The 26,221-nt window shown below is 45.4% G+C and overlaps 1 protein-coding gene across 1 annotated transcript in view; it reads left to right on the top strand.

Annotated features, from left to right (window-relative positions):
• amn (amnion associated transmembrane protein) overlaps positions 1 to 26,221 on the top strand; it is a 72,548-nt gene that overhangs the window by 10,871 nt on the left and 35,456 nt on the right. Inside the window, exons 4-6 of the mRNA XM_078407247.1 lie at positions 4,160 to 4,278; positions 4,367 to 4,411; positions 14,581 to 14,668. Of these exons, the coding sequence (XP_078263373.1) occupies positions 4,160 to 4,278; positions 4,367 to 4,411; positions 14,581 to 14,668 (252 nt within the window). The remainder of the gene's footprint in view (positions 1 to 4,159; positions 4,279 to 4,366; positions 4,412 to 14,580; positions 14,669 to 26,221) is intronic.

Below are 26,221 nucleotides of genomic sequence, written 5' to 3'. Positions count from 1 at the left end.
ACATTTTTCAAAAAGCCAAGATTCTACCTCTGAGTCTTTTGCTCCTTGATCAGCAGAGGAACTATCTTCCTTATTGGTTTTTGGACACTTCAATCATTGCCCTTTAATCTTCCAAATTCCAGGGAACACAGTGCCATTAGTATAATTTCTCTTTATTATTTAACAATTTTTGGGCATTGCAAAGGAGCAATTGTGCCAGCCAATCTTTGCACAGTAAGGTCCCCGAAGCAACTGGAGAAACAAAGAACTACAGATGCTGGTTAATACCAAAAAAGAGGACACAAAGTGGTGGAGTATCTCAGCGGGTCAGGCAGCATCTGTGGAGAACATGGATAGGTGACATTTCACAGAGTGCTGGAGTAACTCAGCGGGTCAGGCAGCATCTCTGGAGAACATGGATAGGTGACATTTCACAGAGTGCTGGAGTAACTCAGCGGGTCAGGCAGCATCTGTGGAGAACAGGAACCCTTCTTTAGACTGTCCCGACCTGAATCGTCACCTATCCATGTTCTCCAGGGATGCTGATGATACACACAATAACTCACTGGGTCAGGCAGCATCCCTGGAGAAAAGGAATAGGTGACATTTCGGGTCGAGACCCTTGCCTACCTGAACTCTACTAAGCATCTGCAGTTATATAATAATAATAATAATAATATTCATTTATTGTCATTGCAACGAGTACAACGAAATTAAAAAATAGCCAATCCTGATGGTGCGTACAAACATATATGCAATAAATGCAAAAACAAATAAATACATAAATACAATTAAATACAATTATATGACCGATTTTTTAACGGTGTTGCCTAGTGCAAGGTAGTGTTCAGTTCTCGTATGGCCCTGGGGTAAAAACTGTTCTTAAGTCTGTTTGTTCGGGATTTGATCGACCTGAAACGTCGACCAGAGGGCAGATGAACAAACAGACGGTGGCCGGGGTGGGATGGATCTTTTATTATTTTGCCTGCTCTCCTGAGGCAGCGTAGGCTGAACAGGTGCTCCAGGGAGGGCAGTGAGCAGCCGATGATTTTCTGGGCCGTCGTGATGACCCTCTGAAGGGCCTTCCTGTCCTTTTCTGAGCAGCTGGCATACCATGTGGTTATACAGTATGCCAGCACACTCTCGATGGAGCAGCGATAGAAGGACAACATGAGCTTCTCCTGCAGGTTGGTTTTCCTGAGGATCCTCAGGAAGTGGAGTCTCTGCTGTGCCTTCTTTACTGTGGTGATGGTGTTGGTAGACCAGGTGAGATCCTCTGCGATGTGCGTACCCAGGAACCTGAAAGCTGGTACCCTTTCCACACAGACCCCATTGATGTAGAGTGGGTCGTAATCTCCACTGGTTTTTCTAAAGTCAATTATAAGTTCCTTTGTTTTGGAGGAGTTCAGGACCAGATTGTTCACTGAACACCATGCTGCCAGCCTTTGGATTTCATCCCTATAGGCTGTCTCATCTCCTTCTGAGATGAGTCCAACCACAGTCGTGTCATCCGCGAACTTGATGATGGTGTTGGTGGGATGGGTGGGGGCGCAGTCGTGAGTGTAGAGGGAGTAAAGGATGGGGCTCAACACACAGCCCTGTGGTGAGCCGGTGCTCAGTGTAATGGAGGAGGAGAGGTGAGGGCCTATTTTGACTGTCTGGGGGCGGTTGGTCAGGAAGTCCTTGATCCATTGGCAGATGGTTTGGGAAAATCCAAGGTCGGAAAGTTTGGTGACCAGTCTGCTCGGGATGACCGTGTTAAAGGCAGAGCTGAAGTCGAGGAAGAGCATCCTCACATAGCTCCCCTGGTGTTCAAGGTGGGTCAGTGCAGTGTGAAGAGCAGTGTCGATGGCATCCCCTGTAGACCTATTTGCTCTGTAGGCAAACTGGTGTGGGTCGAAGGTGGGTGGGAGGCTGGCTTTGATGTGCTGCAGGACCAGTCTCTCGAAGCACTTTGTGATGACTGGTGTGAGTGCTACCGGACGGTAGTCGTTAAGACCGCTGATGACAGACTTTTTCGGCAGTGGGATGATTATGGCGGACTTCAGGCAGGGAGGGATGGTGGATTTTAAAAGGGACAGGTTGAAGATTTTTGTGAAGACCTCAGATAATTGGTCTGCACATTCCCTCAGCACTCTGCCCGTCACACCATCGGGGCCTGCAGCTTTCCTGGGATTCACTGCTCTGAGCACGCGCTTAACATCATACTCCTGCACAGTGAAGGTGTTGCTGTCAGGTGCTGGAGAGGGTGTAATGTCTGCCACTGTAGCTTTCACCTCGAAACGAGCAAAGAAACAGTTAAGTTCCTCAGCCAGCGAGGCGTCGCCGTCGGCAGTCGTGCGGTTGCTGGTCTTGTAGTTGGTGATGTGCTGGATGCCTTGCCATACCCGCCGTGGGTCATTGTTGGAAAAGTGGTCCTCAATCTTCCTCTTGTAGGACGCTTTGGCATCCTTGATGCCTCTCTTCAGGTTGGTTCTAGCAGCACTGTATAGAGCTCTATCACTAGACCTGAAGGCGGTGTTACGGTCCTTGAGGAGAGACCTGACTTCCTTTGTCATCCACGGTTTTTGATTGGGGTACAACTGGATGCGTTTGTCGACGGTGACATTGTCAACACAGTTTTGGATGTAGCAAAGTACAGTTGATGTGTACTCCTCCAAGTCCTGATCCTCAAAAATATCCCAGTTGGTCCTTTCGAAGCAATCCTGCAGCTGCGAGGAAGCTCCTTCAGGCCATGTCTTAACAGTCTTTATGGTGACTGGAGCTTTCCTCCTGAGTGGGGTGTATGCTGGAGTTAGGAATATGGACAGGTGATCTGACTGCCCCAGGTGTTTAGTTTAGTTCAGAGATACTGCATGGAATCCGGCCCTTCAGCCCATCGAGTCCGTGCCGACCAGCGATACCAGCACATTAACACTATCCTACACACACTGGGGACAATTTACAACTTTATTTTACCGAAGCCAATTAACATACAATCCTGCACGTCTTTGGAGTGTGGGGGAAACCGGAGCACCCGGTTACGAGGAGAATGTACAAACGGCAGCACTCGTAATCAGCCTGGGTCTCTGCCGTTGTAAGGCAGCAACTCTACCGCTGTGCCACCATGCCACCCTGTTCCTTCCTGCACGTTCTCCACAGATCCTGCCTGACCCGCTGAGTTACTCCAGCACTTTGTCCCACTGGAATCATCCTTGATGAATCTCTGCCTTTCAAAGGTCTCGTGTGTACAGCCCCATAGAATTGAAGCCACTCATTTAAGCTTGTATTGACTTCATTAATTCCTTCCTCCCACTTTAGCAACATTTCAACCGTTCATTGTCCAACCATCTGCCTATTAAAGGCCCCTTACCTGTATCCACCTATCACTGTGTAGGAAGGAAGTGCGGGTGCTGGTTTAAAATGAAGATAGACGCAAAATGCTGGAGTAACTCAGCGGGTCAGGCAGCATCTCTTGAGGGAAGGAATGGGTGACGTTTCAGGTCGAGACCCTTCATCAGACTGGCCTCAAAGATATCTCTTCGATCCAAAATGTCACCCATTCTTTCTCTCCCGAGATGCTGCCTGACCCACTGAGGCATTTTGTGTCTATCCACCTATCACTTGCCAGGTTTATTCTGCCCTCCCACTAAAATCAGTCTGAAGAAGGGTCCTGTCCCGAAACGTCACCTATCCATGTTCTCCAGAGATGCTGCCTAACCCGCTGAGTTACTCCAGCACTCTGTGTCCTTTTTTCAGCCTAACTCGCCCATACCGGCCAACAATGTTCCAGTTACACTAGTCCCACTTGCCTGTGCTTGGTCCATATCCCTCCAAACCTGTCCTATCCATGTACCTGTCCAACTGTTTCTTAAATGTTGGGATAGTCCCAGCCTCAACTACCTCCTCTGGCAGCTTGTTCCATACACCCACCACCCTCTGTGTGAAAATGTTACCCCTCGGATTCCTATTAAATCTTTTCCCCTTCAACTTGAACCTGTGTTCTCTGGTCCTCGATTCCCCTACTCTGGGCAAGAAACTCTGTGTATCTACCCGATCTATTCCTCTCATGATTTTGTACACCTCTATAAGATCTCCCCTCATCCTCCTGCGCCCAGCCTACTCACCCTCTCCCCAAGTGGGTTAGTGAATCTTAGTTTCTGTGGCTGTGTCCAACTTGCTGCTAACATTCCTGTCAAAGATGTTTCAGGTGGCTTATACAGAGAGTGGCTTCCCAACACCAATTTCAACAATGCCTCAAACTGGGACAAAGGGAAAGGTCCTTGTAAAAACAACCGAATCTTGTTTTCTAGAGATCAGGTACGTGAGAATATAATCATCTTGTTTATCTTTTTACTTTATATTCAGACGCCATCATACAAACTAATGCTATACATTTTCTTTGCAGGAGTTGTCAGTGTTTCTGCAAACACCAATTGATGTGATGGAAATGGTAAGAATAGGCCAGTGTTTGTGTAAGATGGTTTAACAAAGGGACAGCCTGATTTTAAAATGTGTTGAGCAATGAATCGAGGGTGGTATTTTAAAGTTTTAGTGTGTTGTGTAGATGACGATATTTAAGCTTGTATGTGGTGCACTGAAGTTGTGGATCACTGCAGATAACTTCTACATTTGCACATTGAAAGCATTTTATCAGGATGTATCACGGGTTGGTTTGGAAACAGCTCCATCCAAGACCGCAAGATATTGCTGTGAATTGTGGACGCAGCCCAGACCATCACACAGACCAACCTCCCTTCCATTTACTCCATTTACACCTCACGCTGCCTTGGCAAGGCCAGCAGCATAATCAAGGGCCAGTCTCACTCTGGCCACTCCCTCTTCTCTCCTCTTCCATCAGGCAAAAGGTATAGAAGTGTGAAAACGCACAACTCCAGATTCAGGGACAGTTTCTTCCCACCACTTAACAGGCAACTGAACCATCCTATCACAACCAGATAGCAGTGCTGAACTACTATCTACCTCTTTGGTGACACTCAGACTGATTGGACTTTGCTGGCTTTACCTTGCACTAAACGTTATTCCCTTATCATGTATCTCCAGAGATGCTGTCTGTCACACTGAGTTACTCCAGCACTTTGTGTCTACCTTCGAGTCCACACTGACCATCGATCACCCGTTCTCGCTAGTTCTATGTTATCCCACTTTCTAATCCACTCCCTGCACACTAGGAACAATTTAGAACGCATTGAACCTACAAACACGCTCGTCTTTGGGATGTGGGAGGAACACTCCAACACTCTGTGAAATGTCACCTATCCATGTTCTCCAGAGATGCTGCCTGACCCGCTGAGTTACTCCAGCACTCTGTGAAACGTCACCTATCCATGTTCTCCACAGATGCTGCCTGACCCGCTGAGTTACTCCAGCATTCTGTGAAACGTCACCTATCCATGTTCTCCAGAGATGCTGCCTGACCCGCTGAGTTACTCCAGCACTTTGTGTCTTTTTTGTAAATCAGCATCTACAGTTCTTTCCACAGGAAAAATTATAGTGGGTTAAAAAGAGATGGCTGGCAAATTAAATACTTTGTAACTATCTTCACTGCAGCAAACTCATTGAAGAGAGAAGGGAACTTAGTACCTAAGAAAATAAGCACATTAATATAATTCAACGTAAAATCTAAGCAATATAAATGGGGTCCAATTAATCAATTCAGTTCCGTTTTAGTTTAGATTATTGTCACATGTGCCAAGGTACAGTGAAAAGCTTTTGTTGCGTGCTAACCAGTCAGCGGAAAGACAATACATGATTACAATTGATCCATTTTCAATGCACTGATACATGATAAGGCAATAACGTTTAGTGCAAGGTAAAGCCAGCAAAGTCTGATCAAGGATAGTCCGAGGGTCACAAGTGAAGGAGATAATAGTTCAGCACTGCTCTCTGGTTGTGGTCGGATGGTTCAGTTGCCTGAAAACAGCTGGGAAGAAACTGTCCCTGGATCAGAGGGGAAATCACGATTACAAAGAAAATGTGTAAGAAGGAACTGCAGTTGCTGGTTTGGAGTGTGAAGAAGGGCCTCGACCTGAAACGTCACCCATTCCTTCTCTCCAGAGATGCTGCCTGTCCCGCTGAGTTACTCCAGCATTTTGTGTCTGTCTCGATTATCATATCATATCATATATCATATATCTACAGCCGGAAACAGGCCTTTTCGGCCCTCCAAGTCCGTGCCGCCCAGTGATCCCCGTACATTAACACTATCCTACACCCACTAGGGACAATTTTTACATTTACCCAGCCAATTAACCTACATACCTGTACGTCTTTGGAGTGTGGGAGGAAACCGAAGATCTCGGAGAAAACCCACGCAGGTCACGGGGAGAACGTACAAACTCCTTACAGTGCAGCACCCGTAGTCAGGATCGAACCTGTGTCTCCGGCGCTGCATTCGCTGTAAAGCAGCAACTCTACCGCTGCGCTACCGTGTTGCGTTTCAAGGCTGTGACTAAGGAAATATACTAGTAAACAATCAAATAAATCTTCGACACTATTCTCCAGTGGTGACTAGGATGGAATAATTTCTCCCAAATACTGGTGAGAATAAAACATAATCCAATAACATAAATGCTGGGCCCTGCTCTGTGATAATCACTTGCTGAGTAATATAGGAATAGAGATATGATGATGACTTCAATTACATCTTTCGCACTGACCTCTGTAGTCATGAAGACATTTGAAAGACTTGTGCTGGCCCAGCTGAAAAACATCACAAACCCCCTGCTGGACCCCCTGCAGTTTGCATCCAGGGCCAATAGATGACGCAGTCAACCTAGGCCTGCACTTCATCCTCCAGTACCTAGACCGCAAGGGGACCTATGCCAGGATTCTGTTTGTGGACTTTAGCTCTGCATTTAACACCATTGTGCCAGAGCTACTACACTCCAAACTCTCCCAGCTGACTGTGCCTGAACCCCTCTGTCAGTGGATCATCAACTTCCTGACAGACAGGAAGCAGCATGTGAGGCTGGGAAAGCACATCTCAGACCCGCAGACCCTCAGCATAGGAGCCCCGCGAGGCTGCGTACTCTCCCCTCTCCTTTACTCTCTCTACACCAACGATTGCACCTCCACTGACTCCTCTGTCAAGCTTCTCAAGTTTGCAGATGACACAACCCTGATTGGACTGATCCAGGATGGGGAGGAATCTGCCTACAGATGGGAAGTGACACAGCTGGCGTCCTGGTGCCATCACAACAACCTGGAGCCCAATGCTCTCAAGACAGTGGAACTAATTGTAGACTTTCTAAGAGATCCCCCCCCCCCTCCCCCCACTCACCATCAACAACACCACCGTCACATCTGTGGAGTCATTTAAGTTCCTTGGAACCATCATCTCCAGGGACCTTAAATGGGGGTCCACCATCGACTCCACAGTCAAAAAGGCCCAACAGAGGATGTACTTACTGCGGAAACTGAGAAAACCCAATCTGCCGCAGGCAATGATGGTTCAGTTTTATACTGCCATCGTAGAGTCTGTCCTCACCTTCTCCATCATGGTCTGGTTTGGCTCAGCCACCAAGCACGACATCTGGACGCTGCAGCGCATCGTTCGCACAGCTGAGAAGGTTGTTGGCTGCAAGTTCCCCCCCTTGACGAACTGTACACTGCAAGGGCCAGGAAGCGAGCGGGCAAGATCATCTCTGACCCCTCTCACCCTGGCCACAAACTCTTTGAAGCACTTCCCTCTGGAAGGCGACTCCGGACTGTCAAAGCAGCCACAGCCAGACATAAAAACAGCTTTTTTCCACAAGCAGTAGCTCTTCTCAACAACCAAAAGTCTGTAGCCACCTTTTGCTCTGGTATTTTATTTCATTCCTCACGTTTAAATTACAATGTTTTATGCTTAACTGTTTTCTGTATGTCATGTCGTTACTTGCGAGCAAAGCACCAAGGCACATTCCTTGTATGTGTAGACAATAGACATTAGGTGCAGGAGTAGGCCATTCAGCCCTTCGAGCCAGCACCATACAGGTGTACAGAAAGGGCCAATAACAATTATTCAACATAATTCAATTATTCAATTCAATGTTCTGCGGTTCAAGGCTGTGACTAAGGAGATGTACTAGTAAACAATAAAATAACTCTACACTATCCTCCAGTGGTGACGAAGATGGAATAATTCCTCCTAGTTACTGGTGAGAGTAAAACATAATCCTGTAACATAAATGCTGGGCCCTGCTCCATGATAGTGACATGTTGGAGTAATATAGGAATAACACATTGTGATATCTTGAGAGGTCGGGAGCTTTTCTCTTGAAGGTTGGGAGGCGTGGGTGCCGGAAATGAAGACAGAAACGTTCTTGTTTTCAAACTTAAATTCCATATATTTAGTCTTTTCCAAAAACAGGTAAACTTAATTGTTTGCAGACAGGTACACAAAACCAAAACAGGTAGTTAAATCAAAACTGTAGCTTGTTGCCTTCATACAAAATATAACTAAAACACTGCTTCTCTCCCTGTCTGCTCCAGTCGTTGTCTCTCTTTTAAATATACTGCTTCCTTTCCCTTTTAGCTCTCTCACTGAGGCAATCAGCTCTACTGGTTCAGCTGGGCAGCAATCAGTGTCAGCAGCAATCAGTGTCAGCAGCAATCAGTATCAGCAGCAATCAGTGTCAGCAGCAATCAGTGCCGACTATGGGTTTTGTAGTCTTTTGCTGGCAGCCATGATGGTTTGTAGTCCTTGTTGCATCCACCGGGAGGAAATGTATCTCCCCTCTATGACTACCTCTCATGATATCACATTCCCCCCTCCCCTGACTTAAGGCCTCCGGACTGGGGAAGGAGGCCCACAGGACATCTCTTCGGGAAAGGGCATCTGCATTCCCATGTTTCCGACCTGCTCTGTGGACAACCGAGAAGTTAAAAGCCTGGAGGCTGAGAAACCATCTTGTTACCCGATTGTTCGTTTCTTTATTTCTTGACATCCACTGCAAAGGAGCATGGTCTGTGAGTAGAGTGAATTTGCGCCCAATAAGGTAATAGCGAAGGGTTTCAAGGGCCCACTTAACTGCCAGACATTCTTTCTCCGGTGTAGAGTATCTTTTCTCATGGGCCAAAAGCTTTCTGCTACTGTAGAGGATTGGGTGCTCCTCACCCTTCTGTATCTGAGAGAGTACCGCCCCAAGAACCACCTCTGAGGCATCTACCTGCACAACAAACTCCTTGTTGAAGTCTGGGACGGCCAGAACTGGGTGGGAACACAAGGCCTTCTTCAGGCTGGTGAAAGCCTCCTCTGCTTCCATATAACCATATAACAATTACAGCACGGAAACAGGCCCGTTCGGCCCTACCAGTCCACGCCGACCACTTTCTCTGACCCAGTCTCATCTACCTGCTCTCAGACCATAACCCTCCAATCCCCTCCCATCCATATAACTATCCAATTTACTCTTAAATAATAAAATCAAGCCTGCCTCCACCACTTCCACCGGAAGCTCATTCCATACAGCCACCACCCTCTGAGTAAAGAAGTTACCCCTCATGTTACCCCTAAACTTTTGTCCCTTAATTCTGAAGTTATGTCCCCTTGTTGGAATCTTCCCCACTCTCAAAGGAAAAGCCTACCCACGTCAACTCTGTCCGTCCCTCTTAAAATTTTAAAAACCTCTATCAAGTCCCCCCTCAACCTTCTACGCTCCAAAGAATAAAGACCCAACCTATTCAACCTCTCTCTGTAGCTTAAGTGCTGAAACCCAGGCAACATTCTAGTAAATCTCCTCTGTACCCTCTCCATTTGTCGACATCCTTCCTATAATTTGGCGACCCGAACTGCACACCATACTCCAGATTCGGCCTCACCAATGCCCTGTACAATTTTAATATTACATCCCAACTTCTATATTCGATGCTCTGATTTATAAAGGCAAGCATACCAAACGCCTTCTTCACCACCCTATCCACATGAGATTCCACCTTCAGGGAACAATGCAGTTATTCCCAGATCCCTCTGTTCCACTGCATTCCTCAATTCCCTACCATTTACCCTGTACGTCCTATTTTGATTTGTCCTACCAAAATGCAGCACCTCACACTTATCAGCATTAAACTCCATCTGCCATCTTTCAGCCCACCCTTCCAAAAGGCCCAAGTCTCTCTGTAGACTTTGAAAATCTACTTCATTATTAACTACATTTCACCGTTCGGGACTATCTTTTAGTTGTCAGATCTGTTAGGGGGGCAATTAGATCAGAGAAGTTGGGAACAAAGCGTCTATAGTAGTTTGCAAGGCCTATAAAGGATTTTACTTGTCTCTTTGATACAGGTCGTGGCCAATCTTGGATGGCCCTTAGTTTAGCATCTTGAGGTTTAACAAGGCCACGCCCTATTGTGTAACCAAGGTACTCTATTTCACTATAGGCTAGCCTGCACTTGCAGGGATTGGCTGTGAGACCTGCTACACGAAGAGCATCCAGTACCTTCTGTACTCGGGGCAAATGACTTTCCCAATCTGTGCTATGTATCACTATGTCATCTAAATAGGCTGCAGCATATTCTTTGTGGGGCCGCAGGACCCGGTCCATCAGCCGCTGGAAGGTAGCAGGCGCTCCGTGTAGACCAAATGGTAACTTGGTGTACTGGAAAAGCCCTTCACTTGTTGCAAAGGCTGTTTTCTCTCAGGATTCTAGGGAAAGCGGAACTTGCCAGTACCCCTTTGTGAGGTCAAGGGTTGTGATGAAGCGAGCCATTCCCAGACGGTCTATTAGTTCATCTACTAGGGGCATGGGGTAAGCGTCGAACTCGGACACTTCATTTAGTTTTCTAGTCATTGCAGAATCGAGTCGACGTATCAGGTTTGGGGACCAGTACAATTGGGCTTGCCCAGGCACTAGTGGATTCTTCAATAACTCCTAGTTCAAGCATCTTTTTACTTTCCTCTCTAATTGTTTCCTTATGGGCTTCTGGAACTCTTTCGGGCCGCTGATGGACTACCTTTCCAGGCTTAGTGCGAATTTCATGTACCGCGAGATGTGGTGCCCGGCTTGGCCGAGAACACATCTTGGTTACGGTCAACCAGCTCCATGCACTCTTGACGTTGCTGGGGTGACAGCTCTGGGCCCACCTTTATGTCATCTCTTGGTGGTGCTCCTGACTCTTTTGGGGGTAAACAACTTAATATAACCTCTGCCGGGTGCCATTTTTTCAACAGGTTCACGTGGTAAGTCTGTTTTGGTTTTCTCCTTCCCGGTTGCTTTACCTTGTAGTTTACCTCTCCCACCTTTTCGATGATTTCGTATGGCCCCTGCCAAGTGGCTAAAAATGTACACTCAACAGTGGGCACCAGAACCAGAACCCGGTCGCCTGGCTGGAACTCACGGGGCTGTGCAGGGCGGTTGTAGGATGCTTGCTGTTCCCTTTGAGCTTTTTCCATATGTTCTCTGACAATAGGATACATAGTAGCCACCCTGTCTTTCATGGCCTCCACATGCTCAATAACAGTGCGGTGAGGACTAGGCTGTTTCTCCCATGATTCTTTAACTAGGTCAAGAAGCCCCCTGGGTTTGTGACAGTATAGGAGCTCAAAGGGTGAGAAGCCTGTAGAAGCTTGGGGCACCTCCCTAACTGCAAACATCAGGTAAGGAAGGAGCTGGTCCCAGTTGCGCCCATCTCTTTCAATTGCCTTCCTTAGCATGGCTTTAAGAGTCTTGTTGAACCTCTCTACCAGACCGTCAGTTTGAGGGTGGTATACTGATGTTCTGAGGTGCTTGATCCTTAGGAGGGAGCACAGGCCCTTAGTGACACGAGACATGAAAGGGGTCCCCTGGTCTGTTAATATTTCTTTTGGAATCCCTACTATACTGCACAGGAGGAACAGTTCCTTTGAGATATGCTGGGCTGTAGCCTTTCTGAGGGGTACAGCCTCGGGATAACGGGTAGCATAGTCTACCAGGACCAGAATATACTGATGCCCCCGACCGGGTTGGGTAGGGGGCCCACAATATCTAACCCAATCCTTTCAAAGGGGACTTCAATGATTGGTAGTGGGATAAGGGGATTCCTAAATGAGGGCCGGGGGGCAGTGAGCTGGCATTCTGGACAACTACGGCAATAATTTTCAACTTCTTTGTGGATGCCTGGCCAAAAGAACCTCTGCAGAATTCTGTCTTTTGTGTTTTCCTCTCCTAGATGTGCCCCGAGCAAGTGTGTATGGGCCAGTTGTAACACTGTGAGACCAAAAGCTTATCTCACTAACAACTGCTCTCCTACCTCATCTTGCCCTTTTTTCATCTGGTACAGAAGCCCATTCAAAATGAGGGTGAGTTAAACCACTTCCCGGCCCCTGGTCCACACCCTCTAACATTTATCAATATAGGATCTTTGAGCTGAGCAGTACCATACTGGCCTGAAAGCGGGGGATGGTCTGTCTGCTACCCGGTTGGAATCCTTACTTGATGATGGCCAATTGTTTCCTTGCGGCTCCTCCCCTACAGAAGCAGGCCCCGTATCACTGGATGATGCTACCGCGCCCAGGAGAGCATTTACTGGAGAAGTAGGCGTTAAACTAGCACTGGACCTATTCTTAGGACTGGTTCTCTTATGCTTGTTCTTACCTCTGGGCAGTGATGTATCCCTAGATCGTCTCTCTTGTATTTCCCTCCAGAGTCTGTGGAACAGGGGGCAGTCTCGTCCTATTAAGAGTGGGACTGGCAGGGCATCCAAAACCCCTGCGTTGACTTCACACATGCTTTGGGTTGTGACTAGCTTCAAACTACTAGTAGGATACTCACGAGTGTCACCATGGACGCAGGAGACGGGTCGGGTCAGACCCTGCAGCAAGTCTGTTTCATCTATTAAAGATTTGTGAACTAGTGTGAAATTACTCCCTGAGTCCAGCAAAGCTTCCACATCTTGGTTATTTAGCTTCACAGGGCATATAAAAGCTGGGTGTTCAGCACCCTCCATCAAGGCAGCATAAAGGTTTGTGGGTTGGCTGCCAGAGGAGTCTGCAGTGGGCATCAATTCATCCACTTTGTCACATTGCCATGAAATATGACCCATTTCCCCACATCTGTAGCATCTTCTGGTGTCCCTGTCCAGGATTTTTCTCCTTTGTTCAGCCTGATATAATCCCTGTACATTAACCTGTCTGGTTGGGTTGCTTTGTATGGGTTTTTGAGGCTGTGGCCCAGGATTTGCTTGACGTCCTTGAACGATAGGTTGCTCTTTTTTCCCCATACGGAGCATTTCATTAGTAGCCTGAAACTGTCCGACTGCATCCATTAAGGCACTAGCTGCAACAGGAGCACTGTGGCCGATAACCCTTTTTGCCTCATAGGGCAGAGCACGTAAATATCGATCCACAACAATGGCTTCCACAATGGCTACTGCAGAGATTTTATCAGGATCAAGCCACTTCTTTGTAATACGAATTAGTTCATGCATCTGAGTCCGGGGGGGTTGGTCATTCCTAAAACCCCAATTATGGAAACGCTGAGCCATTCCAAACTTTGTAAGTCCTATTCTGCTCAATATTTCCTGCTTCAAGATGTCATAGTTATTCGCTATTGTACTGTCCAAGTCTTGAAAAGCTTTCTGTGATTCCCCGGCTAGGAACGGGGCTAGGATACCAACCCACTGGTCTTTAGGCCACTTTTCTCAGGTTGCAGTGTCTCGAATGCATGGAGATAGGCCTCTGGATCATCGGTGGGTCCCATTTTAGGAATAAAATCACTGGCACGGACCCTCGGGTTGGTGGTTGATGGCCCCGCTCCTTGAGACTGGATCCTCTGTAACCTGAGTTCCTCTTCTTTCAACATATTGGCTTTTCTTTGTTCCTCCAAAAGAGCCCGGCTCGTCTCTATTTGGAGCTGGTTACTCTGAGCCATCATATTCAACATTCCCTCCATGTTGTTCTCACTGGTTCTCAATTGTGCCAAGCGGATAGTCAGATCACTGATGGACATTCGTACTCACCCACCCCTCCTTATTTGGCATTCTCCACCATTGTGATATCTTGAGAGGTCGGGAGCTTTTCTCTTGAAGGTTGGGAGGCGTGGGTGCCGGAAATGAAGACAGAAACGTTCTTGTTTTCAAACTTAAATTTCATATATTTAGTCTTTTCCAAAAACAGGTAAACTTAATTGTTTGCAGACAGGTACACAAAACCAAAACAGGTAGTTAAATCAAAACTGTAGGGCCTACAAAATATAACTCAAACACTGCTTCTCTCCCTGTCTGCTCCAGTCGTTGTCTCTCTTTTTAAATATACTGCTTCCCTTCCCTTTTAGCTCTCTCACTGAGGCAATCAGCTCCACTGGTTCAGCTGGGCAGCAATCAGTGTCAGCAGCAATCAGTATCAGCAGCAATCAGTATCAGCAGCAATCAGTGTCATCAGCAATCAGTGTCCGCAGCAATCAGTGTCCGCAGCAATCAGTGTCCGCAGCAATCAGTGTCAGCAGGGCAGGCAGCCCTGCTGACTATGGGTTCTGAGGTCTTTTGCTGGCAGCCATGATGGTTTGTAGTCCTTGTTGCATCCACCGGGAGGAAATGTATCTCCCCTCTATGACTCTACCTCTCATGATATCACAACATGATGATGACTTCACCTAAACATTTATCAATCGGAGCTCTGACGCATCTTGTGCCTGATTTCTCCAGTACATGCCGCTTGATGGTGAGTTCATCCTGGGCCACGGTGCCAGCCTTGCTGCAAGCGATGGTCGCAGTCTACCCGGATGTCAGACAGGTATTGTCTATCGGTGACTCAAATTTCACTGCACCTTCACTGGTACAAGTCACAATAAATTGACCGTGAAATCACTCTTGAAATCTAGAGTGCTGCATGTATAAACTGTTATTTAGTGTGGATGCACAGTGTTATTTAGTGTAAATGTACAGTGTTTTTATATCACAGTACATTTCTAACAGTGTAGAAGTTCTACACTTCTAACAGTGTAGAAGTACAGTATTATTTAGTGTAGAGGTACAGTTATTTAGTGTAAATGTACAGTGTTATTCAGTGTAGATGTACAGTGCATTTTAGTATAAAGGAACAGTGTTATTTAGTGTAGATGTACAATTATTTAGTGCAGAGGTGCAGTATTACGGTGTTATTTACTATAGATGTATAGTGTTATTTAGTAGTGAGGTAGTGTTATTTAGTGTAGAGGTACAATGTTATTTAGTGTAGAGGTACAGTGTTGTTTATTGCAACCGCAGTGTTATTTGGCATAGAGTTTCAGTGCTGTTTAGCTTAGAGGTACAGTGTTATTTAGTGTAAATGTACAGTGTTATTTAGTGTAGAGGTTCAGTGTTATTTTATGCAGAAGATGTACAGTGTTTTTTAGCATAGAGATACAGTGTTATTTAGCATGGACGTACAGTGTAATCTAGTATAGAGGTACAGTGTTATTTTGTACAGAGGTACAGTCCAAATTAGCGTAGAGGTATAGTGTTATTTAGCATAGATGTACAGTGATATTTAATGTAGATAGACTGCCTCTGAGTAGGTACCTAGTGTAGATACTGCATCAGAAGGCAGTGGAGGCCAATTTTCTGGATGCTTTCAAGAGAGAACTAGATAGAACTCTTAAAGATAGCGGAGTTAGGGGGTATGGGGAGAAGGCAGGAATGGGGTTCTGATTGTGAATGATCAGCCATGATCACAGTGAATGGCGGTGCTGGTTCGAAGGGCCGAATGGCCTACTCCTGCTCCTATTATCTATTGTATATAGATGTGCAGTATTATTTAGTGTAGAGGTATAGTGTTATCTAGTGTAGAGATGCAGTGTTAGCGTAGTGGTACAGTGTTATTTAGTGTAGATGTACAGTGTTATTTAGTGTGGATGTACAGTGTTACCGAGTGTAGAGACACAGTGTTAGCATAGAGTACAGTGTTATTTAGGGTAGATGTACAGTGTTATTCAGCGTAGATGCACAGTTATTTAGTGCAGAGGTACATTGTTATTTCGTGGAGATGCACAGTGTTAATTAATGTAGATGCACAGTTATTTCGTGTAGATGTACAGTGTTATTTAGTGTAGAGGTACAGTGTTGTTTAGGGTAGCCGTACAATGTTTAGCCTAGAGTTTCAGTGCTGTTTAGCGTAGAGGTACAGTGTTATTTAGTATAGAGGTACAGTGTTATTTAGTACAGAGGTACAGTGTTATTTAGTGTAGGTACAGTGTTATTTAGTGCAGATGTACAGTGTTATTTAGTATAGAGGTACAGTGTTATTTAGTGTGGAGGTACAGTGTTATTTAGTGTAGAGGCACAGTGTTATTTAGTGTACAGTGTTATTTAGTGCAGATGTACAGTGTTATTTAGTGTAGAGGTACAGTGTTATTTAGTGTACATGGGCAGTGGACAAGTCCTAAATGGGACTTGTACGGGAGTTGTTCGACCCCCCCCACGATGTCTCCACTGTCTTGTGTGCATGCCACATGTACAGTCGGCAAGTCATTGGTTCCAGCGGCTTTAGGGCTTGTCTACCTAGCATGTGAAGCCTGGGTTCGGCGGATTGAGCGGAGGAAACCACCAGAAGGTTCAACGGGCAGAAAGACGATCCCAGCAAAGCGCCGTGGAGCGCAAACAGGGCAGAGTGAGATACGTAGGGCACTTCTGACCATCCACTGCATCCTGACCTGTCCCCAGCCGTCCCCACTATGTCTTGCAGCTGGAACCCGATAGGCCGGGACGAGAGAGTGAGGCCCACGATCTGTGCAACTCACCCTCACTTAAACCCAAGTCAAGCGCAAGTCATGACTTCAACCCCATACCGTGCAACCTCAAGTCCTGTGGCGATGGGAGAGTGGCGAAGCAGCAGGTGTGGATACACTGGAAGCTGTAGTCACCAACCTGCACACAGGTGGCCCAGGGCATAGGGTCGCTCTCTACTGGACCGAAGCAGCAGCGGAGTTCGGCAGCTCCCTGGGTGTCTGAGCAGCCCTCTTTAGGATTCACTCTGCTCACCTCCAAGGAGGAAGGGGCTAGAAAAGGTGCCTCAAACATAGCCTGCTTCACTTCATCTTGGCCAGCATACCGCAGCTGGCGGGGATCTCAATCAGCGGTCGAAATAATAAGAATAAGAAAAACAAGTTGAAGGTGCTGAACCTGGGCACGTGGAACGTGCAAACCCTGCTGGATAACATCAAGGCAGATAGACCAGAAAGAAGAACTGCACTGGTCGCCAAAGAATTAGCTCGCTACAACGTGGACATAGCAGCACTCAGTGAAACTCGCCTTGCAGACAAGGGTCAGCTCTCAGAACTTGGTAGTGGGTACACCTTCTTGTGGAGTGGTCGCAGCAGCGCTGAACGGCGAGAGGCAGGCGTTGGATTTGCCATCAGATCTCACCTTGCCCGAAAACTTGCCAAGCTTCCAGAGGGCATCAATGATCGCCTGATGACACTTCAACTCCCACTTGGAAACAAGAAGAGTGCAACGTTGATCAGCGCATATGGCCCAACAATGACCAACCCCGATGCTATCAAAGATAAGTTCTATGAAGAAATTGACGCCCTCATTGCCGCAGTCCCACAGTCAGAGAAGCTTATTGTCCTCGGGGACTTCAACGCCAGAGTGGGGGCAGATCACCAGACTTGGGAAGGAATCATTGGAAGACACGGTTTATTAACAAAATGCTGGAGTAACTCAGCAGGTCAGGTAGCATCTCGGGAGAGAAAGAATGGGTGACGTTTCGGGTCGAGACCCTTCTTCAGACACGGCACCGGCAAGTGCAACAGCAACGGCGTGCTACTCCTGAAGATGTGTGCCTCACATGACCTAGTCATCACCAACACACTCTTCCGTCTCCCCACCCGTAAAAAGACATCTTGGATGCACCCACGCTCCAGGCAATGGCATCTGATTGATTATGTCATCACCAGGAAGAGGGACAGGCAGGACATGAGAGTGACAAAGGCCATGTGTGGTGCCGACTGCTGGACTGATCATCGCCTCATCGTGTCCAAACTCAAGCTTCGCATCGTGCCCATGAGAAGACCCCAAGGTCAGAAGACTGCAAAGAGGCTCAACGTCTCCAAGCTGAAGAGCAGCAAAGTTGCAGATGAAATCTCCAGAGACCTTGATGGCAAGCTGGTGGGCACACCCCATGATGACCAGGACAGCACTGACAAACAGTGGGTGGCCTTTAGAGATGCAGTCTACTCCATCGCCCTCGAACACCTTGGGCCAGCATCCCGCAGAAACCAGGACTGGTTCGACGAGAACCATGAAGAGGTACAGGCACTGCTATCAGAGAAACACCAACTGTTCAGAGCACACCAGAACGACCTCACGTCACAAGCAAAGAAAGATGCCTTTGCCAGCGCAACACAAAAGGTACAGAAGAAACTCCGTGAGATGCAGGATGCATGGTATAGCAAGAAGGCTGATGAAATCCAGGGCTACGCAGACAGTCACGACACCAAGCGTTTCTACGATGCATTGAAGGCTGTGTATGGACCCCAGTCCTCTGGCTCCTCTCCTCTCCTCAGTGCAGACGGGACCCAGTTGCTGACAGAGAGGAAGCAGATTCTGGAGAGATGGGCTGAACATTTCAACCAGGTCCTCAATCAACGACGAGGCCATCACTCGCCTACCTCAGATGGAGATCAACAAAGACCTTGACAACCTCCCGACAGAAGAAGAAGTCACAAAGGCCATCAAGCAACTTTCCTGTGGCAAAGCACCAGCATCAGATGCAATTCCTGCCGAAGTATACAAAGCAGGAGGCCCTGTCATGATGCAGAAGCTGACTGAACTCTTCCAGTCCATGTAGAATGAAGGGAAGGTCCCACAACAGCTGAAAGATGCCAGCATAGTCCACATCTACAAGAGGAAAGGCAACCACCAGTCTTGCGACAATCATCGAGGCATCTCCCTCCTGTCCATAGCTGGGAAGATCTTGGCTCGAATCCTGCTCAACCGTCTCATTCAACACCTTGAGCAGGGTCTCCTTCCAGAAAGCCAATGTGGTTTCCGTGCTGGACGTGGAACCGTCGACATGATATTTGTTGCACGCCAACTCCAGGAAAAATGCCAAGAGCAACACAGCGACCTGTTCGTGACCTTCGTCGATCTGACAAAGGCCTGTCAGCAGAGAAGGCTTGTGGAAGATAATGCAGAAGTTTGGCTGTCCCAGCAAGTTCATCACCATTGTCCAGCAGTTCCATGACGACATGATGGTGAAAGTGCTAGATGATGGAGATGAGTCGGAAGCCTTTCCAGTGACAAACGGCATGAAGCAAGGTTGTGTTCTTGCCCCTACACTCTTCAGCATGGTCTTCTCTGCCATGCTGACTGATGCCTTCCGTGACTGCCAGGATAGAATACACATCAGGTACAGGACTGACAGCAGGCTGTTCAACCTCAGGTGCCTGCAAGCTATTACAAAGGTGAAGGAGACCATCATCAGAGATTTCTTATTTGCTGATGACTGTGCCCTCAATGCCAGCACAGAGCAGAAGATGCAGCATGAAATGGACTGTTTCTCACAGGCCTGTGACAACTTTGGTCTCTCCATTAGCACCAAAAAGAAAAGTTATGTACCAGCCCGCACCTGGAAAGCCCTATCAGGAACCACACATCACGGTGAAGGTGCAGAATCTACAGGCAGTCGACAGCTTTGCCTATCTGGGTAGTACACTCTCGCAAGTGGTGAACATTGACGCTGAGGTCAACAACAGGATTGCCAAGGCCAGTGCTGCCTTTGGGCGACTCCGTGGGAATGTTTGGGAGCTGAGAGGACTCAGCCTCACCACCAAGCTGAAGGTCTACCATGCAGTGGTACTCACCACTCTTCTCTACGCCGGTGAGACCTGGACTGTCTACAGCAGACATGCCAAACAGCTCAACCACTTTCACTTGAGCTGCCTACGCAGACTCCTTCACATCAGGTGGCAGGACAAAATTCACGACACAGAGGTCTTGGAACAGGCCGGAATCCCCAGCGTCCACACCCTCCTACGGAAAGCCCAAGCCAGATGGGCAGGCCATGTCGTCAGAATGCCCGAGAGTCGACTGCCAAAACAGCTTCTGTATGGAGAACTGTGTCAGGGCAAGCGCTCAGTAGGAGGACAGAAGAAACGGTTTAAGGACTGCCTCAAAGTGTCCCTCAAAGACTTGGACATCAACCTCAGCACTTGGGAGTCTCTTGCTCTGGACCGTCCAACCTGGCGTAGCAAGCTCACCACAGGAGCCCGTGCAGCAGAGAACAGACGCACTGCAGAGGCCCAGAGGAAACGCACCGCGCACAAGGCCCGGGCTACCTCCAATTCCACTGCAGCACCCATCCACTTGTGTCCTACGTGTGGGCGTGCCTTCCGGGCCTGGATTGGCCTCACCAGTCACTTCCGGACCCACAGCCACCAATCCTCCAACTGAAAGTGAAGTCATGGTCATCTTTGAACCCGAAGGACGAACAACAAGATGTACAGTGTTATTTAGTGTAGAGGTACAGTGTTGTTTAGGGTAGCCGTACAGTGTTTAGCCTAGAGTTTCAGTGCTGTTTAGCGTAGAGGTACAATATTATTTAGTGCAGATGTACAGTGTTATTTAGTATAGAGGTACAGTGTTATTTAGTGTAGAGGTACACTGTTATCTAGTGTAGAGGTACACTGTTATTTAGTGTAGATTTCGTAGTGTTTTTTAGTATAGAGGTACAGTGTTATTTAGTGTAGATGTTCAGTGTTATTCAGTGTAGAGGTACATTGTTATTTAGTGGAGATGCACAGTGTTAATTAGTGTAGATGCACAGTTATTTAGTGTAGAGGTACAGTATTATTTAGGGTAGAGATATAATGTTATTTTGCATAGATGTTCAGCGTTATTTAGTATAGAAGTAGTGTTATTTATTAGACACGTTCCGGTATTATTTAGCGTAGATGTACAGTGTTATTTAGTATAGAGGTACAGTGTTATTTAGTGTAGAGGTACAGTGTTGTTTAATGTAGAGGTACAGTGTTACCTAGTGTAGAGATACAGTGTTAGCATAGAGTACAGTGTTATTTAGGGTAGATGTACAGTGTTATTCTGCATAGATGCACAGTGTTATTTAGTGCAGAGGTACAGTGTTATTTAGTGGAGATGCACAGTTAATTAATGTAGATGGACAGTTATTTAGTGTAGATTTACAATGTTATTTAGTGTAGAGGTACAGTGTTATTTTGTGCAGAGGTACATTGTTATTTAGTGCAGAGGTACATTGTTATTTAGTGTAGAGGTGTGTAGATGTACAGTGTTATTTAGTGTTGAGGTACAGTGTTATTTTATGCAGAGGTACAGTGTTATTTAGTGTAGATGTACAGTGTTATTTAGTGTGGAGGTACAGTGTTGTTTAGGGTAGCCATACAGTGTTTAGCCTAGAGTTTCAGTGCTGTTTAGCGTAGAGGTACAATGTTATTTAGTGCAGATGTACAGTGTTATTTAGTATAGAGGTACAGTGTTATTTAGTGTAGAGGTACACTGTTATTTAGTGTAGAGGTACCCAGTGTTATTTAGTATAGAAGTACAGTGTTATTTAGTGTAGAGGTGCAGTGTTACCTAGTGTAGAGATACAGTGTTATTTAGTGTAGGGGTACAGTGTTATTTAGTATAGAAGTACAGTGTTATTTAGTGTAGAGGTACAGTGTTACCTCGGGGTAGAGATAGTGTTAGCATAGAGTACAGTGTTATTTAGGGTAGATGTACAGTGTTATTCTGCATGGATGCACAGTGTTATTTAGTGCAGAGGTACATTGTTATTTAGTGGAGATGCACAGTGTTAATTAATGTAGATGCACAGTTATTTAGTGTAGATTTACAGTTATTTGGTATAGATGTACAGTGTTATTTGTTATAGATGTACAGTGTTATTTAGTACAGAGGTACTGTGTTATTTTGCATAGATATACAGCGTTATTTAGTATAGAAGTAGTGTTGTTTAGTAATAGAAGTAGTGTTATTTATTACACAGGTTCCGGTGTTATTTAGCATAGATGTACAGTGTTATTTAGCATAGATGTACAGTGTTATTTAGAGGTACAGTGTTATTTAGTGTAGATGTACAATGTTATTTAGTGTAGAGGTATAGTGTTATTTAGCGTGGAGGTACAGTGTTGTTTAGGGTAGCCGTACAGTGTTTAGCCTAGAGTTTCAGTGCTGTTTAGCGTAGAGGTACAATGTTATTTAGTGCAGATGTACAGTGTTATTTAGTATAGAGGTACAGTGTTATTTAGTGTAGAGGTACACTGTTATTTAGTGTAGATTTCGTAGTGTTTTTTAGTATAGAGGTACAGTGTTATTTAGTATAGAGGTACATTGTTATTTAGTATAGAGGTACATTGTTATTTAGTATAGAGGTACAGTGTTATTTAGTGTAGAGGTACAGTGTTATTTCGTGTAGATGTGCAGTGTTATTTTGTGCAGATGTTCAGTGCTATTTAGCATTGTGGTATAGTGCTGTTTATTGTACAGGTATAGTTTTATTTAGTGTTGAGGTACAGTGTTATTTAGTGTAGATGTAGTGTTATTTAGTGTAGAGGTACAGTGTTATTTAGTGTAGATGTAGTGTTATTTAGTGTCGAGGTAGTGTTGTTTAGGGTAGCTGTACAGTGTTTAGCCTAGAGTTTCAGTGCTGTTTAGCGTAAAGGTACAACGTTATTTAGTGCAGATGTACAGTGTTATTTAGTATAGAGGTACAGTGTTATTTAGTGCAGATGTACAGTGTTATTTAGTATAGAGGTACAGTGTTATTTAGTGTAGAGGTACAGTGTTATCTAGTGTAGATGTACAGTTATTTAATGTAGATATTCAGTGTTATTTAGTGTAGAGATACAATGTTATTCTGCATAGATGCACAGTGTTATTTAGTGCAGAAGTACATTGTTATTTAGGGTAGAGGTACAATGTTATTTTGCATAGATATACAGCGTTATTTAGTATAGAAGTAGTGTTATTTATTAGACAGGTTCCGGTATTATTTAGCATAAATATACAGTTTTATTTAGTATAGAGGTACAGTGTTATTTATTACAGAGGTACAGTGTTATTTAGTGTAGATGTACAGTTATTTACTGTAGATGTAGAGTGTTATTTACTGTAGAGGTACAGTGTTATTTAGTGTAGATGTACAGTGTTATTTAGTGTCAAGGTAGTGTTATTTAGAGTAGATGTACAGTGTTATTTAGTGTAGAGGTACAGTGTAATTTAATGTAGATGTAGAGTGTTATTTAGTGTAGATGTAGTGTTATTTAATGTAGATGTACAGTGTTATTTAGTGTCAAGGTACAGTGTTATCTAGTGTAGAGGTACACTGTTGTTTAGTGTAGATGTAGAGTGTTTTTTAGTATAGAGGTACAGTGTTATTTAGTGTAGAGGTACAGTGTTAGCACAGAGTACAGTTATTTAGGGTAGATGGACAGTGTTATTCAGCGTAGATGCACAGTGTTATTTAGTGTAGAGGTACAGTGTTATCTAGTGTAGAGGTACAGTATTATTTAGGGTAGAGGTAGTGTTATTTTGCATAGATGTACAGCGTTATTTAGTATAGAAGTAGTGTTATTTATTACACAGGTTCCGGTATTATTTAGCGTAGATATACAGTTTTATTTAGTATAGAGGTACAGTCTTATTTATTACAGAGGTACAGTGTTATTTAGTGTAGATGTACAGATTTATTTAGTGTAGATGTAGAGTGTTATTTAGTATAGAGGTACAGTTATTTAGTGTAGAGGTACAGTGTTATTTAGTGTAGATGTACAGCGTTATTTAGTATAGAGCGACAGTGTTATTTAGCGTAGAGGTACGGCGTTATTTAGTATAGAGGTAGAGCATTATTTAGTATAGATGTACAGTGTTATTTAGTGTAAATGTCCAATGTTATTTTTGTAGAGGTACAGTGTTATTTAATTTAGAGGTACAGTGTTATTTAGTGTAGATGTAGTTATATTTAGTACAGAGGTACAGTGTTATTTAGTGTAGAGGTACAGTGTTATTTAGTGTAGAGGTACAGTGTTATTTAGTATAGAGTTAGTGTTATTTAGTGGAGGTACAGAGTTACTTAGTGTAGATGTACAGTGTTATCTAATATAGAGGTACAGTGTTATTTAGTGTAGAGTTACAGTATTATTTATCATAGAGGTACAGTGTTATTTAGCGTGATGGTTCAGTGCTATTTATCGTAGAGGTACAGTGTTATTTAGTGCAGAGGTGCAGTGATATTTTGTGTAGATGTACAGTGTAATTTAGTGTAGAGATAGTGTTATTTAGTGTGGATGTACAGTGTTATTTAGTGTAGATGTACAGTATTTTTTAGCATAGAGGTACAGTTATTTTGCATAGAGGTACAGTGTTATTTTGCATAGAGGTACAGTGTTATTTAGTGTAAAAGTAGTTATTTAGTGTAGAGGTACAGTGTGATTTAGAGGTACACTGTAATAGAGGTACAGTGTTATTTAATGTAAATGCAGTTATTTCATGTAGATGTACAGTTATTGAGTGTAGATGTACAGTGTTATTTAGTGTAGAGGGACAGTGTCATTTAGTATAGAGGTACACTGTTATTTAGTATAGAGGAAGTGGCTCTAGAAATCGTGGACACATTGGTGATCAATTTCCAATGTTTTATAGATTCAGGATCAGTTCCCACTTTTTAAGAAAGGAGGGAGAGAGACAACGGGAAATTATAGACAGTTAGCCTGACATCAGTGGTGGGGAAGATGCTGGAGTCAATTACTAAAAGAAGAAATTGTGAAACATTTGGATGGCGTTAACAGGATCGTTACGAGTAAGCATGGATTTACGAAGGGGAAATCATGCTTGACTAATCTTCTGGAATTTTTTGAGAATGTAACTAGGAAAATTTACAGGGGAGAGCCGATGGATGCTTTCAGGAGAGAGCTAGATAGAGCTCTTAATGATAGCGGAGTCAGGGGGTATGGGGAGAAGGGAGGAACGGGGTACTGATTGTGAATGATCAGCCATGATCACATTGAATGGCAGTGCTGGCTCGAAGGGCCGAATGGCCTCCTCCTGCACCTATTGTCTATTATCGTTTGTTATTTAGTAATAGAGGTAGTGTTATTTAATGCAGAGGTTTCAGTGTTATTTAGTGTTATGTGCTGTATTATTTAGTACACAGGTTCCAGTGTTATTTAGTGTAGGTGTACAGTGTTATTTAGTGTGGATATACTGTTATTTATACAGAGGTACAGTGTTATTTAGTGTAGATGTAGTGTTATTTAGTACTAGACCAAGTGGACCTGTTGGGCCCATTCCTCGTAGAGGGGGGACAGGGAAGGGGAGAAGGTGTGATGGAGTGAGGCCTGGACCCAAAGCCTCTCCTGTATTGTAGCACCCTCAACCCCCCACTCAATCCCCCTTATCCCCCCCTCCTCCCCCCACTGACCCACTCCATCCCCCCTACCTCACCCCCACTTTCCCTTCACCTGCCCCCATTCCCCCCCGGCCCTGCCTCCACCCCCATTTCCCCCTCCCCACCACTATTCCCCCCTACCCCCCACTCGCCCCAACGTCCCTCCCCTCCCCTACCCCACTCTCCCTGCCCGCACCCCACTCTCCCCCACCCCAACCTTCCCTCCTCCCCACCCCCAATCTTCCCTTCTCCCCACCCCCACCCTGCCCTCCTCCCCACCCCCACTCTCTTTGCCCACACCCCACTCTCCCCCACCCCCAATCTTCCCTTCTCCCCACCCCCACTCTCCCCCACCCCCACTCTCCCCTTCCTCCCACCCCCTGTGTTATTTAATGTTGAGGTTCCAGTGTTATTTAGTGTTGAGGTGCTGTTGAGGTGTATTATTTAGTACACAGGCTCCAGTGTTATTTCGTGTAAATGTACAGTGTTATTTAGTGTAAATGTACAGAGCTATTTAGTGTAAATGTACAGTGTTATTTAGTGTAGATGCACAGTGTTATTTAGTGTAGATGTACAGTGTTATTTAGTGTACAGTGTTATTTAGTGCAGATGTACAATGTTATTTAGTGTAGATGTACAGTGTTATTTAGTGTAGAGGTACAGTGTTATTTAGTGTACAGTGTTATTTAGTGCAGATGTAAACAATAGGTGCAGGAGGAGGCCATTTGGCCCTTCGAGCCAGCACCACCATTCAATGTGATCATGGCTGATCATTCTCAATCAGTACCCCGTTCCTGCCTTCTCCCCTAACTCCCTGACTCCGCTATCCTGAAGAGCTTTATCTAGCTCTCTCTTTATTGCATTCAGAGAATTGGCCTCCACTGCCTTCTGAGGCAGAGAATTCCACAGATTCACAACTCTCTGACTGAAAAAGTTTTTCCTCAT

The sequence above is a fragment of the Rhinoraja longicauda genome, chromosome 10 (assembly GCF_053455715.1).
Source record: "Rhinoraja longicauda isolate Sanriku21f chromosome 10, sRhiLon1.1, whole genome shotgun sequence".
Classification (NCBI taxonomy): domain Eukaryota; kingdom Metazoa; phylum Chordata; class Chondrichthyes; order Rajiformes; family Arhynchobatidae; genus Rhinoraja; species Rhinoraja longicauda.
Note: the sequence above shows the minus strand (reverse complement) of the source record. Positions and strands in the feature narration are given on the sequence as shown.